Below are 18,327 nucleotides of genomic sequence, written 5' to 3'. Positions count from 1 at the left end.
ATGCCACAAAAAAGATTCCCCACCACTGCAACATACTAAACGATTTAAAACTTAAAAATCACAAAAACAGCCACTCAAAAGTGTCAAGTTTTATTCCACAAATCTCAACAATACAGCCCCCAATAGGATCATTCTCCAACCATTTTTCCCATTCATTTTTTATACCTACTTATCAAGAAGAGGCGAATAAGAAGAAGAAATAAAAGTAAAAAAAGGAAAGAAAATGGAAAAAGAAGGATTTAAGAAGAAATAAGATTAAGAAAAAAAGTATAAAAAATACTAGTAATGAAGCGGGGTACGCTTCATGTGGATATTCACACCGTTTCACAGATACAGGTTATTTGGAAGCACTTCCAACTAGATACTAGATTCTCTATATCCGACTCTAAGCTTCATTTTCAACTTGATCCCTACATCACTTTTCATATGGAAAAATGCCAAATCCTGACTTTTTCAAAAAAGCAATTCCGATCGTGAATCGGTGTGAATATGATGAAAATAAAAAGAAAATCAAAGTACATTAAGCTCAACACAACTTATCTCGTTCTTATTTCAACTTTCTTTTTTTCACTCTTATATCTACAAAAAAAAAGAGTCAAACTTGTTACATTTAATACTTACGGATTTTTTGACAAACGACACAAATCCATATCCTTTCGACTTCAATGTTTGTGGATCTCGAACGACACGACAGTCCCTGCGAGATTGAATTGAGTGTGTCATGAAAATATTTTTCTATTTTTTTTTTCTGTTCTCTCAATGCTCATATCAATTGATATTATGGTTTATTTATTATGATAAATAATTTTAGTTTATGTGTATAGAATTTAGAATACGATTAATGCTTAAGTAGGTAGTTAAGTAGTTGTGACAGATAAATGGCGAAATAGAGTAGAAATAAATGTGAATAAAAAAGTTTCGTCCCTTGGGAAGATTTTAGTCGAGATTTTCTTTTTGAGCAGTTTCAATTCTGGAAATCACATTGTGTTGACATGGCCAAAAATCTGACTCCATGCCAACTTAACTCTAGCTTCAGGTTGGATCTCATAGAATCTAAACTAAGGTCAGAGTCACGCTGGCCTTTGGCCGGATTTTCGGGCATTTCTACGACGTTTGGCATCTGGGATTGTTAAAGGAGCAGTGGTGGACAACCAATGAGCCGTGGCACACTAGTGTGTTGCCAAAAAATATTTAAAAATGGCAGGAATCGTAGGTGGTTATTTTCTGAGGCTTTTCATCAAGATGTGCCATGAAAAATTAAAAGGTTGTCCACTCCTGATTCAAACTAAGTCGGTTTTAATTGATATTTGTCTTTCCTGAACAATCTATATAAGTTTTTGCCAAATTTGTTTCATCGAGTTAAGTCAAAATTTATCAAAACATGTTAAAAGAGAAGGTTCGAATCCTATGAAAAGGTCCTTTGTAATATAATTGTTCGTCATTTTGCGGAATATTCTTTCTTATTTTTTTGCTACCAAACTGTTTTTTTCCTCAAAATCTTCCTAAGGGACATCACTTAGATACAGCATGCAAACATAAAACTTTTTTTTTTCTTAATGAAGATGTCTCATCTCAATAATCATAATGTTATATAATGAATAAAATAGAAAATGAAATTGAAAGAAAAAATGTAGGTGGAGAAGATGAAAGAAATGAAGTAAGTATCTATGTATATATTTATATATTTCTATAGACAGTAAGAGAGATAGAAACAGAAAGAAAAAAAAGTAAATTAAATCATCTTAATGGACTTACGAAATTTCTCCAAATGGTTGAAAAGCTTCTTTCAATGTTTGCGTTTCAATTTCGGGCGAGAGATCGCCAACGAAAATGTGATAGTGTTCTGTAAGTAGAAAAGGAATAAGAGAAAATAAATGTACAGTTATTTTTTGGATGGGATTTATATAAATCAAAATGAAGGAAAAGAGAATGAAGGGAGTTTTGAAGAAAGTTAAGGGATGTCGAGGTAACAGAGGTGAAGGAGTTTTAGTGTTGGGTTTTGGGATTTTTACGGACCCTAAAGACATTCGTCGGCGACAATATTAATTAAGTCATTTGCCCGTATTAAATCATTAAATCTAAAGAAGAAATTGTATGATTTTAAAATTATATTAAATCAATGAGTTCGAATCTCAAATTATAACACAGTAATGTAATTATAACGTTTTTTCAAAATATTTTTTTTTACCATGGTCTAAGCTTTTTTGGAGTTATTTGACATTAACAAACGATTTTTATTAGTATTGGTAACTGACAAAGGGCAGCAAGCGATAGCTGCAGACGTCAACTAAGAGAGGCCATGGATCACAGTTGGTTTTTCCGACCAACGAAGTAAGGAAAAGTAAGGTGGATGGTGCAATAACTCCCCAAAAAACCAATTCAATCCAACTCCATTCACTCGAAATTGGATAATAAACCAAGTATCTATAAAGCTAAGTAGTTCTGCCAGCCAGCGAATAAAAAAGAAGAAATAAAAAATTTTACTTCATAACTACACATTCATCCATTTGTGTTTTTATAGCTCTGCAAGAGCAAGACCGAGTAAAAAAAATGACGAAAAAGAGGACAGAAAATAAGAAACTTAAATGGAAAGTCCTTTTTTATGATAGTTGCAACGAGCATTGAATTTTATTAGCTTAAAACGAAATGGAAAGACAAGCTTAGTCCCAGCGAGATGAAAAGTGCTGAATTGAACGAGTTGTTGTGAATTTTTCGATACTGAACATTCCATGACCTACTGTGCAGTTTGGAATTTATAAAGTTTGAAACAATTTTAATACACAAACCCTTGTTGATGTCTGTAATTTGTTATTGAAGTCATTCAGTCTTGCTACTTGTCAAAGTAAAGTTCTTTGATTTTTGGACAGTTTTTTAGACGGTAATGTATATCCAAAAAGGTTTATGGAATGAATAAATAATGAAGCACTTGTTTGTTTATGATTCAACATGCACTTTATTTTCAAATGCCAACTCGATTAATTTTGTTTATTATGAATTCACGAAGGTAAATTTCACCATTAAATTCAATGAACTTTTTCTGTTGCTGAAGTGCATTCGAGTTAGTCTGAATTGTACATTAACTGCAAATATCATCTGAGTTCATCCTTAATATATGCAAAAGTTTATTTCAAATTATTTTTAATGATAATATTCTCAACACTACATTTTTTTTTGTGTTGTTCAAAGTAATAAGCATCTTTATTATTATGTACTGGATGTGAATGCAGTGATTGTGTTTAATGAACCATGCTGAAGTTTTCTTTTATATATATCTACGTAGGTAGTATTGTTTGCAATTTGAATTTGAATTGAAAGAGAAATTTTGAATTTTATGACATTTATATGAAGGAATAAGAGCATTACTCTTATACTTTACGATGCACGCTAGTGTTCGTAAACTCTAGATCAGGGCTGTCCAACTTGTGTGATGCGGTACACAATGAACATTGGATCGAAAATGAAGAATTAAGTATGTTTTGTGAATTCGATTCCTGTCGATCTCTCATATAGAGTGCTGCCAATATGGCTGCGATCCGCTCTATGCTCACGACATTACTAAAACCCTCAATAAGAAGCACAATTTATATCCTTTGAATTTAAATAAAAATTTTCTCATTAAATTTCTCACTCAGCACAGCTAAACTCCAACGCTTCTTTTAACATTCTGTATTCTAAATTGATGCCAAAAATATGCTTTATGATGAATTTATAAATTCTCTTTTATATGCTAATGCTGTTTTATTTTTAGAATTCGCATATTCTACAAAATCAATCACAATGTACAATATTAGATGCCGTACGCTCCCAATTTTGAGATAAATGAAAATGCCTTCTTGCTTGGGGATACAATTTTAAACAGAATTATATTCATTACATTGCTTTCTTGTTCTTATTACTTAATGAAATTTATCTCACGCAGTATACATAGGAATTTCCTGTTACTAATTACAAGTTGGAATTTTGTATTTAATTAATATCATTTTCTATTTAAATCGATAAGGTTCATTTGTTTGGTAGTGATAGCTGGAATGAGAGGTTGATGTACTCAAAGTTAGTTCCACATTTGAATAAAAGTCCTTCAAATTTTGACCGTTAACTTTTAAAATTTGAATTTTTAAGTTGTTATTTTTCAATATAAAATTGACTGTTGTTTTTCAAATATTTTTTGACCGTTAATTGCAACTATTTTTTTCATTTATTCATCCGAGCAGCAGCGCTTGTTCGCTAGGGAACAGGTACATCACCATTACTAACAGTGAGACGTGAAGTTGCCCTGAGTGCTGCTCGAGACAAGGTCAGCAAAATTCTCAAAATTCATTCTTACTAAGCATCTATCTACATTTTTCCAAAGAAATTAGCAATTGACTGCTGTTAACAGACAGCTTATTGACCTTTAAATCTTTTATCTCAATATATATATCCTCAGGAAATATTATTATCCATCCAATAAGTCTGAACAAAGTTGTTCAATGCTTTTTCTACTAAACAACATGTCTCACACCAAATAATAAGTAAAGGATTATTTGAAAGTTTAATAGCAAGAAAATCCCTTTCGAGAGAAAAAGGCAAAATACAGCATGGAATAAAAAAACAAATTAAGAATTAAATGGACGGCAAAAACCAAACCAAAGAGAGAGGAGATTAAAAGAAAAAAGATAAGAAGATCCAAAAAGTGACATGATCGCAACATAAACGAGGGATATCTGAGCTGAAGGTCTTTCATTTCACCCACAAGTAGGTCATACATTTGGTAAAAAAATATATATTCGGATCCATATCAAACCATTCAGAATTAATCTTTTCGAATGGAATTTCCATTTTCTCCAACGTACTAATTAACATCATGGCATTTTTCGGCATTTAATTGTTGATTTTCCGCATTCCAATGCCTTTTGCATGTTCCCTCAAACGTGAAGCAATTTAACAGCCTTTTTGACTAAGGCATTCATGAAAATGGAAAACAAAAAAGAGTCTTTTCCGAATGAATGCATTTCCATTAATGTTTTAATTATTAAATGAAAGCAATTCAACCTGAGATAATTACTTCTCTTCCATTCAATTTAGTTTTTTCGCCATTTTAATGACCGAGAATGAGAAGCTCAGTCGGAGAGGTCGTTTTGGATTAAAAACGGGACCCTTTCGCTTCATATAAGATTGTTTTGAGAAGTTTAATGATCAAAAGTTATTGGGAATGGAATCCCGTCGAGAATTTCTTAAGATGGGATGCTGTGAAATATTTGGGGGTTGTGCATAAATGATATCCAGCTACACAGTCTATCTATCGGTTTATCTGTGTATATCTGTCGATGAGGTCTTTCTGTCTATATCTGTGTCTTTCTGTCTCTATCTGTCAATCTGTGTCTATCAGTGTCCATCTGTGTTTATCTGTTTGTGGCTGTCTTTCTGTGTCCATCTGGTCTATCTAGTCAATTTGTTCTATCTGGTCTGTCTGAGCCTATCAGTGTCTATCCGAATCTATCTGTGTCTATTTGTGTCACTCTGTGACTATCTGTGTCTATCTGTTTATCTTGGTTACCTGACCACACCCCTGCATGACTCTCAGCATCTACCATCACAAACTAGACATCATTTCGTAAACGACCCTCTGGGATATGAGCATTTAATCCCCATCATCTGTGTTTATAGCTTTTTATGCACATAATTATCTAATAACATAATCCCTCAATGAGTAACAACATTCTCATAAATTTATCGATCGTACAGAGCCACAATTTTTATTACAAAAAATGCGCTAAAATGTTATTATGCGAAAGTAATGACTTCCATCACTGCAATATCCTTTCTGACTGGGTCAAATGTATAAAATATATCATCACATTTATGGAATATAGCGGCGAGAAATGAGAGAAAAAAGAAAAGGAATGACAGCAACGGAAAAGACATAAAGGAAGTGATTCAGTGTGGCGCTTTTTTGTCTCCATCAGTGAGACTTCTTTCTTGCATCCTTATGACACTTAATTTCGACCATGAATTACCCGTCCATACAGCGTCTTCCTTCTCGCTGTCTTTTTTTATTCATTTTCATTTCTCTGTTAAATATTTATGTGACTTCATACTATTAAGGCAATGGTTATAACAACAGAAGGCTGTTTTTACATCGTGTCTCGCTCACATTTGTCTGGCTGCTATTTCCATTGCTTGTGATATTTGAAAATTGCGACGAATGCAGTATCAGAATAATTTATTTTAGATGATGGAAGAAAAAAAAAAATGAAATAAAAATTTTTTTTGTGCTGCTTTTGTCATAGAGCTCTTTTTTTCATTCACAGAAATACAATACTAGAGAATGGGAAGGAAAGTGTGGTTGGAAGTGTTTGTTGATGAATAGAGCGCATTTATTTGGAAATTGAATTTTGGTGGTTTGAAATTTTAAGACGTGAATTGAAATGGCTTTTAAGTATTCTTCACGTTTTCCTTCCCTTACCCCCTTCCACTTCCTTTTATTGACGCCCATGGATGTCATCATGGAATGGCTTAGCTCTTTTTAACACCTAAATCAGGGAAGAATTGGTGAGTTGAAGTGGTTTGATGGCCGAATGGTTTAGTACTTTGGCACATAATTTAATGTCACACCGACCCTGCAACCATGGGTTCGAGACTCGGGAGGAGAAGTTTTTCATTTGCTTTTTTCGAATCAAATGTAAAGAAAACGCGGCTCACAATCTTCCTTTGTATGCTAGAGACGGTAATGCCATCAAAAGAGTAGTTCTGATCCTGCTATAATCTGTAGGTTTAGATCTGATGCCAGAGGTCTGGCGCACCCTTACACGTTATTAGTCGCGAATCATACTAGCACCGCTCTGGACCTCAATGTGGGTTAGGGTAAAAATGGAGCTAGTGTAGCTGCACAATTCCTACCTCTCTGCATTCATCAAACAGTATTTTGGAAATTTTGATCTTTTTTCAGTTCAAGTCAGCCAAAAATAGCATTTAAAAAACCTCCCAACCTCACCATAGCTACTTCTAGACGTCACAGTTATTTGTGCAGACGACAAAGATTTTAAAAATAAACATCCAAGGCAAAAGGAGGAAGTGAGAGAATGAGAGGCAACATTTTGTAATACGACCACGTATTCTCCCACGACAAATTGATTGTTTAATGCGAATCATCAGAAAAAACTTGCACATCAGAGGAAAAGATGGAAAATGAGAACGATGAGAATGCTTCATAAACAGGCACAGGACATAGCACTGAAGAACGAGAAAATGAATGAGTGAGTGAGCGAATGTAAGAGAAGAAAGGCAAGCAAAAATAAATAAATTTTATGGTCGTGCATAAGAATCACGGGATGAAATTTTTTTTATACACAGAAGGAACAAGCAGCATATAAAAAAATTCCTGGCAACATTTCTCTGTTAAAATAAAATTAAAAAAACTTCGTATTGTGTAGTGCTGCTGTGGAGATGATATGAGAAACACAGAAATAATAAAAAAAGGAGAAAAAAAGAAGACGAAAAGAAAAGAAAAATTAGAGGAAGAGATAAAAAGCACCCAGCATAAAATAAAGCTATGGTCGTAAAAACGGGATGATATGAATGAGGAGGCCAAAAAAAAAGTCGGTATGGAGTTTTTATCACTATGTTTATGTTAGAAGCGCATGCAATTACTCATGACTGCATTTGGAATGTAATTTTGGGGCAATTTACTTGATTGGATGTAATTTTAATGGGAATTGTATGAGAACTTAAACTAAGGATGAGGAGCTGGCAAGTGAACTGGCCGTTTAGCTAGTAAATTCGGATGTAACGTAGATCTTCCACCAGGCCGGTATCTAGTCGATAAAGCCTAGCACCAGACTGTACCAATATGAAGCCCGGAGACCAAACGGCGTAGAAATGGCCAAATATTGATCCGATATGACTCTAGCCTCAGGCTGGAGGCTTAAGACTGAATTTAATCGAATCTGGTCTGTGACCAGTACCATGCTGTCGTGAGATTGGATTTTTATCCATTTATACACCGTGTGCATTTCAAAATTTACATAAAATCATAGTAAACTTTAAATTTCAACCTTGGAAATTTGACAATTTCTCCAAATAATATCCAATTTATCTCAAGTGCTCCATACGTGACAATAAGTATAAATCCAAAAATGATCACCAATTTGTGAAGATAACGTCAAAATTAGAGCAAATCGACAGCAAAAGAATTGCTATTGAGATGATAAAACAGAATTTGCAGTGAAAGGAATAAAAAAAAAGAAAAAAGAAGGAGTGGAAAAATATATAAAAAAGTGTACAGCATGAATGAATGAAAAAGAGAGAGTCGTCGTCCACATTACGCATTGCAGATACGTGTTATTTAGAAATGAAGTGGAGAGATGGATGGTGGGTAGAAATGAATATCATCTGTTTTAATCTGAAAAACCCCTTCTGCTATTTGCCATACATAAATACATATGTGATGTATATATACATACATATACAATCTATCCATGCTGCTTTGTCCTCTCATCCGTAAGTAGAAATGTACATAAGACATACATATATTTTATCACAACAAACAAAGCTTCTGCATGCTTGAGCTATGAAATTTGTGCTCTAATGCCTCCTATGTGGTGATTCTAAACAGGAAAATTTTTAATGTGAGATTTTTATGAGACATTAAATGAATCGTTTTGCTGGCAAATTTGCATTAACATTAGACGTAGATTGTGAATGTTTTTTTTTTCCTTGTTTTACTTCCATTCAAAGCTTGTTAATTTCTGAGCGATTTTTCAGTGCAAAAAAATATATACTAAATTTGACTGAAAATGGGCTTAATGCCCAATATTCCTTTCAGCACTGAATATCTGTTCCTTTTTTTTTTGGACAGAAATCAAAATTTTTGTTAACTGTGAATTTTTTTTTATAGTTTTATTCGAATACCATTAAACCAATGCAATTCCAATTGTCAATAAAAATTGTAATGGTATTTACGAGATTTTTATTCTATAATATTGGGAAAGCATGAAGGAATGAGAGCAGTTGTGACTTTTATGAAGGTTAAAGAGTCATTCACATGTAATGTTGAAGGGATTGCTGCTGGTTGATTTCGAAAAATTCGAAATTAATTTAGAAAAATTCTGAATTTAGTATAAAAATTCGAAATTAATTTCGGAAAATTCGAATTTACATCGAAAAGTTCGAAATTAATATCGAAAAATTCGGAATTGATTTCGAAAAATTCGAATTTGATTCCGAAAAAATCTGGATTCTTGAAAAATGAACAAAAATCTGATTTCTTCATCAATTCTAGTGACATTACTCACATCCGACCCAGCAATAAAACAAGTCATGCAATTCCAGTAACTCCCATCCGTAAAAGTCGCATAGTGTCACTGAATTTCACACTCGAATATTAAAACTTTTTTTTTAATGTCGCGAATCTCTTCACAGAAATTTTCTAAACCCAAAAATTTTACGACACCAAGCCTGCCTATTTTTTTTTCGCTTCCTTTTGTTATAGGCAAGAATATTTCTTTACGCTTTATATTCCCATTCCTATTGTATGCTCACCAGTAGCATTGTTGCTACTGCTTTTTATTATTATTGATGTTGTTGTTGTTGCTGCTGCTTCATGCCATTATCATTTTCTCGTTCTCACTCACTCACTCATCCCCTATAAAACTTTATTCAGTTTTTTTCTTGTGTACATACTCGCACACCTCATCACACACATTTCGCCATTCTCACAATATATATATAAATATATTCTTTTTTCCCACCCGATGTACACACCAGAGTAGAGTAGTAGAGCAGGCAGCTACTACCGAAATATAAAAAAAAAACAGACGAAAATTTAATGCATTTTCATGTACATAACACACACAGAACAGAACAGAGCAGAGAGAAAGGAAAGAAGAAGAAAAAATGAGAAGTGAAGCGGTAACCCAGAGGGAGAGAATGAATGGGTGGTGAAAAGTATACACAAGAATTGGGTGGCGGGTGAGCATACACAAAAAAAAATTTTTTTAAGCATCTCGCATTCATTAAAATGAATGCACAGCATTAAAAGAGAGCTTTTTAAATTGATTTTTTTTTCGTTTGCTCCTTTTTTTCTGTGTTTTATTCCGTTGTGCTCCTGCTTATTGTTATTTTATTCCTTTCGAGCTTTCTACTATAATTAAAATTAAAGTTTTCTTTTGCTTCTTTTTTTATGTGTTTTTATTATTTTATGTATTTTTGTTATTTCTTCATTCGAAGTTCTAAATAAAAAGTGGAAACAATTGCTTCTTTCTGTTTTTTTTGGGATAGAGGAATTAGCAGTTAGAGCGCATTTTACCTATGTGAATTGAGGTTTTCTTACTTGGGTGTTTGAAATGTCAATGAATTTTGGATTGCGGGGAGTAGTTTTGGTGGCTAGATACAGAAATTGCAGTTTAATAGTTTTACTTTGATTAGCTGATGAAGCGCCAGATCTCAGCAATCAGACATCCTAGAGAGCTCGGATATGAAGCATCAGCTTCATCTTATTGCATTATTAACTTAATCCGAAAATCTGGGCTTAGTGTGATTCAGTCTATGATCTGAGGCTGGATTTCATCGAATCTGGTCTGACACCAGAGCCAAGATGGCCTGAAACTGGATTTTCACCCAACGCAGGGCATAAATGCGCTCAATTCCCTCGATAGTAATTGGCAAAGGGCAGTTAATGATAGAGACAGCTTTAGACGTCATCTAAGAGAGGTCCGACTAAGGAAATTCGAGTTAAAGTTGAATGTCAATAGAAAATAATCAGTTTGATCATTTTTAAACCCATGATAATGGCTCTCTTATAAGAATCCTTCAGACAGGATCAAAACAATCCCGAAATCATCTCTAATTCTCGCAGAACTCCCCCTATATAGCTCCATGGTTTAGGTTTCTTTTGATAAAATTATTTGTGAATTCATGCTTAAAATTCCAAACAAATTTTTCCATTAAATAATCCACACTTTTCATGCAGCAAGCACAAAAATAAATTTAAAATCCATACATCCTTTGAAATGTATAAATATTCAGTCAGCTGTTCAAATAGCATAAATGATCGCATCAGCAAAATTCATTGTGCAATAATGCACTTAAAAGTTATTTAAATATAAATTTTCCAGACAGTTTTTCTTCACACAAAAAATTTCCTTTTTTTGTGCTTCTTATCACTTTTTTTTTCTCTTCCTCACTTCTGTTTTTTCTTCTGCATTATTTTTGTGGATTTTGGGGAGGAGGGAGGGAGGTGGGAAGAGGAATGAAGGAAATTTACATTTTTGTTGAGCTTTCCGCTTCCGCATTTTACCATCAACAGTGACTACTGAAAAAATGGCTTAAATTTTTTATTCCTCATAATAATTTTTTTTGGTACACTCAGGGGAAAAATTTTTCAGACGGAATTAATTTAAGGGAAGAAAAGTTCTTGCTTTTTTGCGTTTCTAATTTCGAGGGTTTGATCTAGAGTCACAAGCTTGTAGGCATGGATTTTCTACATTTTAGATGCTCAGGCCTGCAGTTTTCGGCTGTGCCTTATGGTTCGTCCAAGGCAGCAGGCTTGTAGTTTATCCAAAACTGATGTACCTTCTCTAATTTCCCTTAGATCAACATTTTTTTGCACATTCAGATAGAATAAGCCACATCCCAATTTATTTATTGAGCCATTAAATTCATTAACAACCTTGTGGCTATAATATGTATAAAATAACTCCTGTGTGTCTCATAATTCAAGGAATTGTAATACAATAATCATCAAAATAATGGACTTGTCTGCCTTTTTTTTTAACGATTTTCATCGATTTGAGGACCTTTTGTACCTTTCAAACAAGGTGAAATGATGAACATTATATTTGGAATATTTCGATCAATTTCACATCCTGTGGCAATTTTCATACTGAATTAATCGAACAGGATTTTATGGAGCGAAAATACAGATGCATGAATTCTCTCGGATATGTGTAGGTATGAAAAAAGTCTGTTTTTGCTCTATTGAACTCGAACTATGATGCCTAAAATTAGTGAAAAATAAAAGAATCGCGAGCAGACAATTTGAATGGATATGACAGATGCAGGGGTGCAGTGAGGATGGGAGATGATTTTGATGGGAACAGCGATGGAGTCAGGGTGAGAGAATCAATATGACATAGATAGGGATTCAAGACATTATGACAGAATTGAGGCTAAGAAGTCATCCTTGGTTTTTCAGTCAGGTAGGCGCTTATTCAGAGGGGGTTGGGGTAATGAGTGATAAGCATATATGTACTCTTCCAAGAAAAGCATCGTGAGCTATAATCAATTGAATAATAATTTCTACTTCCTAGAAAAATTAATATTAATGATTAATCAGCAGCAGCCTCCAGACTTAATATCAATTATTGAAGCCCCAGTAAGCTTTTATGAGCAGTTTCGAGGAATTATCAATAAAATTAATGAAACTCATTTACAATCAATGCTTCAAAGTATGAAATAACAATTTCCTGAGAAGCTTTAAAGTCTTCAAAAGTGTTCTCGTCTGCAGAAAAGCAAATAGTCTAAAAATAGCTGCATAACTAAAGATGTCATCCGTAACAGGTTTACCTACATTAGTCGAGATAATGGTCAGCAAATATGGCGTTCCACGTTTTGTTGACAATAAAATCCCCATAGTGGACGTGATGTGTTCCCTCAATTTCATCATTTCTTGTCCTCACATGTTGCCATTAATAAAAAAAAAAATTAAAAAGCCACAAATTTCTCGGAACTGACATGCCTAACCGCAAATTAAATTAGACTCTCAAACTTATGTACTTTCAAATTGCTGCTTACAAGTGTCAGAGTAGCTGTGAAATTTTCAAAAAACTACTCATCCACAAAAATGGTGCTTGAATTATTCAAAACCCCAGGGGACTGTACGGTTGTTAGGTAATTGTGTGACCCTTCTTCCTTCCGTACCAGTCCACTGTGTGTGACTTTTAAGTAATTTCCATGGCAAAGACTTAGTTTGATGCGGATCGAAGTCTCGACCCTCCTCCCCCTCTATAGAGCAATACGTAACAAGTGAACTACTCCCCCTAACAGCAAACAGAACACAAACTTCTTGTCGTTAACCCAAAATTGTTTTGTAACGCGATAAATTATTCCATTGTTCCATAAAAAAGTACGAAGTTTTTAAACATTATTGACAGTATCAATATGAAAGTTTGATGAAGGGGGATCCCTTTTTATTTGACAGAAAAGGGATTATTTTTCTTGACTTGACTTGACTGAATAGGGAGACATGCTGACTTGTTTTAGAACATTGTAAAACAAATAAAGTCAAGTTTTGTGCTGAATTTTTCATGACTATAAAGGGAATGAATTATTATTGGATGACATTACATACATTTTTGGAGGTTAATTGGAAGGGCTTAATATTTGATAATCATTATAATTTCAAAGCTTGCCATGAGTATAATTTCCTCAAAGGCTTTCGTAATGACTTTTTACATATAAATGTGTCCTTGCTTTGATATGTATCTAAATATGTAGAAAATTATAATTGCGTCTTCATCAATCTTCTTGGTATTTTGGTACAGTAAGCAACATTCGCATCCATATTCGATTGTTTACAGAAGCTTTTCCAAAAAAATATATATATATAAATACCACAAACAGGAAAAATAAAGAGAGCGGAATTAAGTTATACAAATGCAGCTGGAAATCTTCACACTGATCTAAACGAAATAATTCTTGGAAGGGAAAATTCACGCGTAAAAGTAAACAATTTTATGAACAATATTTTTTTCCTGGTGATAGGTGGGAGAGACGTAAAATGTTTTTCAGTTACTACCTTTATTTCTAGGAACGCTTGCTTATTTTCTTGCGATTTGATTAGTAGAAACTGCTTATCATGACATATTAGTGTGTTCTGTGGGTTTTAGGTACTATTTAAAATTTTGAATGAGGATTCTTGAGTGGGACTCGAACCCACGTTCTATGATTTTTGAGTCGTATGCTTCTCCTATTGAGCTATCGGAGGATAATTGACTATATTGTAAAGTGCCATATTTAAATTGTTAATTTTTCAGTATCCTTACTACTGCAACAATATACCATTGAATGGCCTTTATAGGAATACAATTCTAACACTTAGTTTGGGGCATGCTGTACACAAGGGAGCGAACAGTACAATAAGTCGCCTCCATTTAAAAGCCATATGTAATTTGGAGGTCATTTAAACCACTCCTCATATTTTGTGTAGCTCGAGTTGAAATTAAGTAACAGAAGCTTTCAATCGAGTAACTGTTAAGCACTTGAAGCAGTCTGCAGCTTTGAGCTGTACCTTGAAGTTCATCTTAAGCTTCAAAGTTGCGTTTTCTTTATGTAGGCCTACAATTTTGGACCATTGTAGGAAACAGCCATTTTCTATTAGTAGATTGGAAGTCACTGCTTGTCTTCAGTCATTACTCAAAGCTTGAAGACTATTCGAATTTTCTATGGAGATCTCAATTACTCTAGTCTTGAGTTTTTTCTACAGCTCACATCCTTTTCTGAACTTTTTTGAGCCTACATACATTTTAAATCTATTTTTTCTGTGTCGACAACAAGACTGAACATCCACAGCCTTACCATCAATTGCTATTACCTCATATTATCAATCAAAAATTCAGCTTTAATGTATTTTGCAAAGTTTTTTGTATATTCGATAACATAGAAAGAAGTAGAAGTAGAAGTAGAGTGTGAGAATTAAAGCCATGATACCATAAAATGCCAGACTCTACGGTCTTCTAAAAATAAATGCGCAACCATTATTCATTCCTTTTTTCTCTTTCTTTTTTTCATTCACAAGACTTTATTTTTCTTTTGAGTGTAACGGAACGAATAAAAATTTCTTCTTTTATCCCCCTTTCTACCTCCCCCGAAAAAAAATATCGCACTTCTGCTTCTTCCTCATTCCATTTTCTTTCTTGCCTTTACTTCCTTTTTCATTCTTTTTTGTAACATTTTGATAAATGCTAAGGTGTAATAATATTTCACAACAGAAGGGAATGAGCAAAAAAAAAAAATATATACAGAATGTAGTCACGACTTATCTACCTGGCTTCGATTGTTGCTGTTGGGGCTGTTGCTGCATATGATTGGGCTGTTGCAAATGATGTTGTGGCGTTTGCTGAGGCTGATTATGAGCAGCTGAATGAATTGCTAATAATTTTGCCTCTGGTGGCTTATGGACAAGTTGACTTGCTCCTAGCATCGGAACTGGCATCATTAAGCTTGACATTGCTAACATTTTTAAAATTGCTTTCTTTTCGACTTTTTGTATGTGTGTGAATGAGTATGGATTTAAAACCTTATTTTTGGGTATTTTTATTCAAAAAATATATTTTTTTCTACTCTTTTTTTTCAACTACGATTTTTTTTGGAACTACTGCACTACTTTTTTTAGTAACTCAAAAATTTTTGCTTCTTTTGTTGTATAGATAATCACTTCCTTTATTTTGTTTAAAAATGACACTACAAAATTAACTTTTTTCTTATATTTTTTTGTGTTATTTTTTTCTTTAAAAATGCTTCTTGCTTGCAACTTGATTTTTATTTTGTATATTTACTCAATATAACTCACAACTAAAAGTTCACATCAAAAAAGCCAGTTGAAATACAAATTTATTTTATTTTTTTTTTTTTTTTTTCTTCTTTCTGCCTTCCTCGTTGTAAAATATTTTATTTTTTTTAGTGTTTTTTTAAATATTTTTTTTTTGTGCTCACTGCAAAAATAAAAGAATTTTTTTTTGTTGTTCACTACTTGAAATTAAAATAGCTCTTCTACACACTCTGTATGATAGTAATTGTACGATGTATTTTCACAAGTATAATTCAACACTTTTCAAAAGCTCTTGGCTCGATATCCTTATTCATGTAGGGTATATATGTATATATAGATAATATGTAATGTATACGTGCATGCATGAATTTTTATTTCTTTTTTTTTTTCAACGGAATTAATAATTTTTTTTTCACTTTGTGAATATTTTTTTTTGTGTGTGTGGTTGTGTTATATCCTCTTTTTTAGTTTTCTAGCTTTTCCTCTTCTTTAGTTTCACTCTTTTTTTCAGTATGATAAATAATAATAATAATTTTTTGTTGCTGTGTGTGGAAATGGAAATGTGAAAAATGCGTTCTTTGTATTAATTGGCAAAACTTTTTCTTTTTTCCCCTTTTTTTTTGAGCTCGATAAAAAAAATACATTAAAATATGCGAGAAGTTATGAACTTTTTTTTTGTGATTTTTATAGGGTTTCTGAGGTTTTGTTGTATGGGGGTTGAGGGTTGAGAATTTTTTTCTGGGAAATTTTGTTTTCTGAGCTTGTTTTAGCTGGTGTGAATTGAGTTTTATGAATCTATTGACTTTATAGGGAATTTAAAACTGTTTCATTTGCGATAAAATTTGAAGAAAACCCAAAGTAGACAAAAACCGTTAAAACTAGTCATTATGCCCCAACAGATAAGGAACCTGCTAATGAGCACAATTATTTGGCTGAGGGATGCCTTTGAACTAGTCATAATGTATTTTTATACACTCGAGAGCCAGTTTCACATTATCCAAAATATGGTTTTAATTTGAAATTATTTTGAAAGGTTAGGAATTTTGATGGATAAAAATTGATTCAAATAAATCAAAAATTGTCAAGTTTCAAACAATCTTTATTCAAATTTTCATTTAAAAAAATTCAAAAAATTGTAAACATTTCAATTTTTTAAGATTTTAGTCTATTGAGTTTTAAGAGTCTATTGACTTCAATTCTAAATGAGTTGTTCACTTATTAGTTTAAAACTCGAAGTCTAGTTGACTCAAACATTATGTGAAAGTTTCGACTCGACTCCATATTAAATTCGAGTTCTGTTTAGAAGACTTTAATCTAAATTCAAAATCTTTAAAATGTGACTTTTTGTCGAAATTTGTTTTTAAAGGTTAAACACAGTAAGTCTTCGACTTTTCAAATTTCCATCTTAAAAAGCTTCAATAACAATTTTCAAATGCTTTCTCAAATTCTGATTCTTCTTGAATTTAAATTTTAAATTCTTTGAAATCCTGACTCGAATCAATCCAAGTTCATATTAAATTTAATTCAACTCTGAGTTCTAGATTTGGTAACTAAGTTGAGATTTTTTTGACAGCAATGTCCTTAGTCCCTAACACAAAATTATGTTTTAATTTTAAAAAATTTAAAAATTCCAAACTTTAAAATTTGCCTTTAAATTAAATTAAATTCCCAAAACTTCACACCAAAACCCCAAAATCACCAAAAAAAAGTCCAAAAATCCCAATTTCCGAGCAGCTTTATAAAGTTCTACCGAAAAAATAAAATAAAATCCAAACCTACAAGAAGTCTCTAATTTCCCAATCTACAACGAGTGAATGAACGGAAATGATGAAAAATTTCAATTCTTCTTCACTTATTTCCTTTCTTCCTTTCAAGTCAGCAAGAAGGAAAAGGGAGAAAAAAAAATTGAATTTTTGCTTCTTTTCTTCTTGCTTGTTTTGAAATATATTTTTTTTTTTAATGCTTTCCTTTTTCGAGCAAACTACAAAATTCTGCGGAAGAGGAACTTAAAGACGATTAGCAGCCTACAAGCTTTTTATTGTGTCTCTTTTTCTTTTTTTGTGTGTATATATTTTTTTTAAATATTTTTTTAATGATTTTTAAAATTACAATAAAAATTACACAGGAACTAACAGCCAAAGCACACAAGGATTCTAACTAAAATTTCGTTCTAAATTGTATGACGACAATTCTCTAACTGAACGTTATGGGAAAATTTTTCCTAGCTTTTCCTCTGTTTTCCTTTTCTCACTCAAAAATATATATTTTTTCTTTATTGTTCGTAAGCTCGCTCACCAGAACTGAATTTTCTGCTTGTATAATACACAAAATTAGTAGTATAAGTGAATCCAAAAAAATAAAATCTCGTTCAACAATTCTTGCTTCCGTTCTCTTCAACTCTCCGTCTCTCACGAGGAGTAGCATGAATGACAATCATGTGAGTGTGTTGGTGGTCGATGAAAAGCAGGTTGAAGGGAAAAAAAATTCAATAATTTTAACATTTTTCACATACGACGATGGATAAACATTTTTTCTCACCATTCAGGCGCACGAGCGATGAGAGAATTTTGTTCATGGATATACCAACAAGAACATTTACACACAAACAGTCGCCGTATTGCATTTTAAGGAAATTGTTGATTCTCGTGAGAGACTCTCAATTTTGTCCTCTCTGAGAGAATTAATCCTCTCTCTCTCTCTATCTCTCTCTCTTGTGCTCACAACTAGAATTTTTCTTGTACTGAAACTTCCTTTGTGTCGCATTTCTTTTTACGGCTATCTCCTTGTTGTTTTACATTTCA

The 18,327-nt window shown here is 32.8% G+C and overlaps 1 protein-coding gene across 2 annotated transcripts in view; it reads right to left on the bottom strand.

Annotated features, from left to right (window-relative positions):
- LOC139088472 (cytotoxic granule associated RNA binding protein TIA1) overlaps positions 1-17,567 on the bottom strand; it is a 47,181-nt gene extending 29,614 nt beyond the window's left edge. The window contains exons 1-4 of one of the 2 annotated variants that reach the window (XM_070637710.1): positions 17,555-17,567; positions 15,022-16,068; positions 1,756-1,843; positions 622-697 (exon numbers count right to left, since the gene is read on the bottom strand). In XM_070637710.1, coding sequence (XP_070493811.1) covers positions 622-697; positions 1,756-1,843; positions 15,022-15,214 — 357 coding nt within the window. In that variant the 5' untranslated portion in view covers positions 15,215-16,068; positions 17,555-17,567. Of the gene's footprint in view, positions 1-621; positions 698-1,755; positions 1,844-15,021; positions 16,069-17,554 lie in introns of those variants that run through there. The other variant, XM_070637711.1, reaches the window with a different exon arrangement.
- Positions 17,568-18,327: the final 760 nt, after the last annotated feature.

The sequence above is a fragment of the Chironomus tepperi genome, unplaced genomic scaffold (assembly GCF_022539635.2).
Source record: "Chironomus tepperi strain 1889 unplaced genomic scaffold, CSIRO-AGI_Ctep_v1 contig_163, whole genome shotgun sequence".
Taxonomy (NCBI): domain Eukaryota; kingdom Metazoa; phylum Arthropoda; class Insecta; order Diptera; family Chironomidae; genus Chironomus; species Chironomus tepperi.
This window is presented reverse-complemented; position numbering and strand designations above follow the sequence as displayed.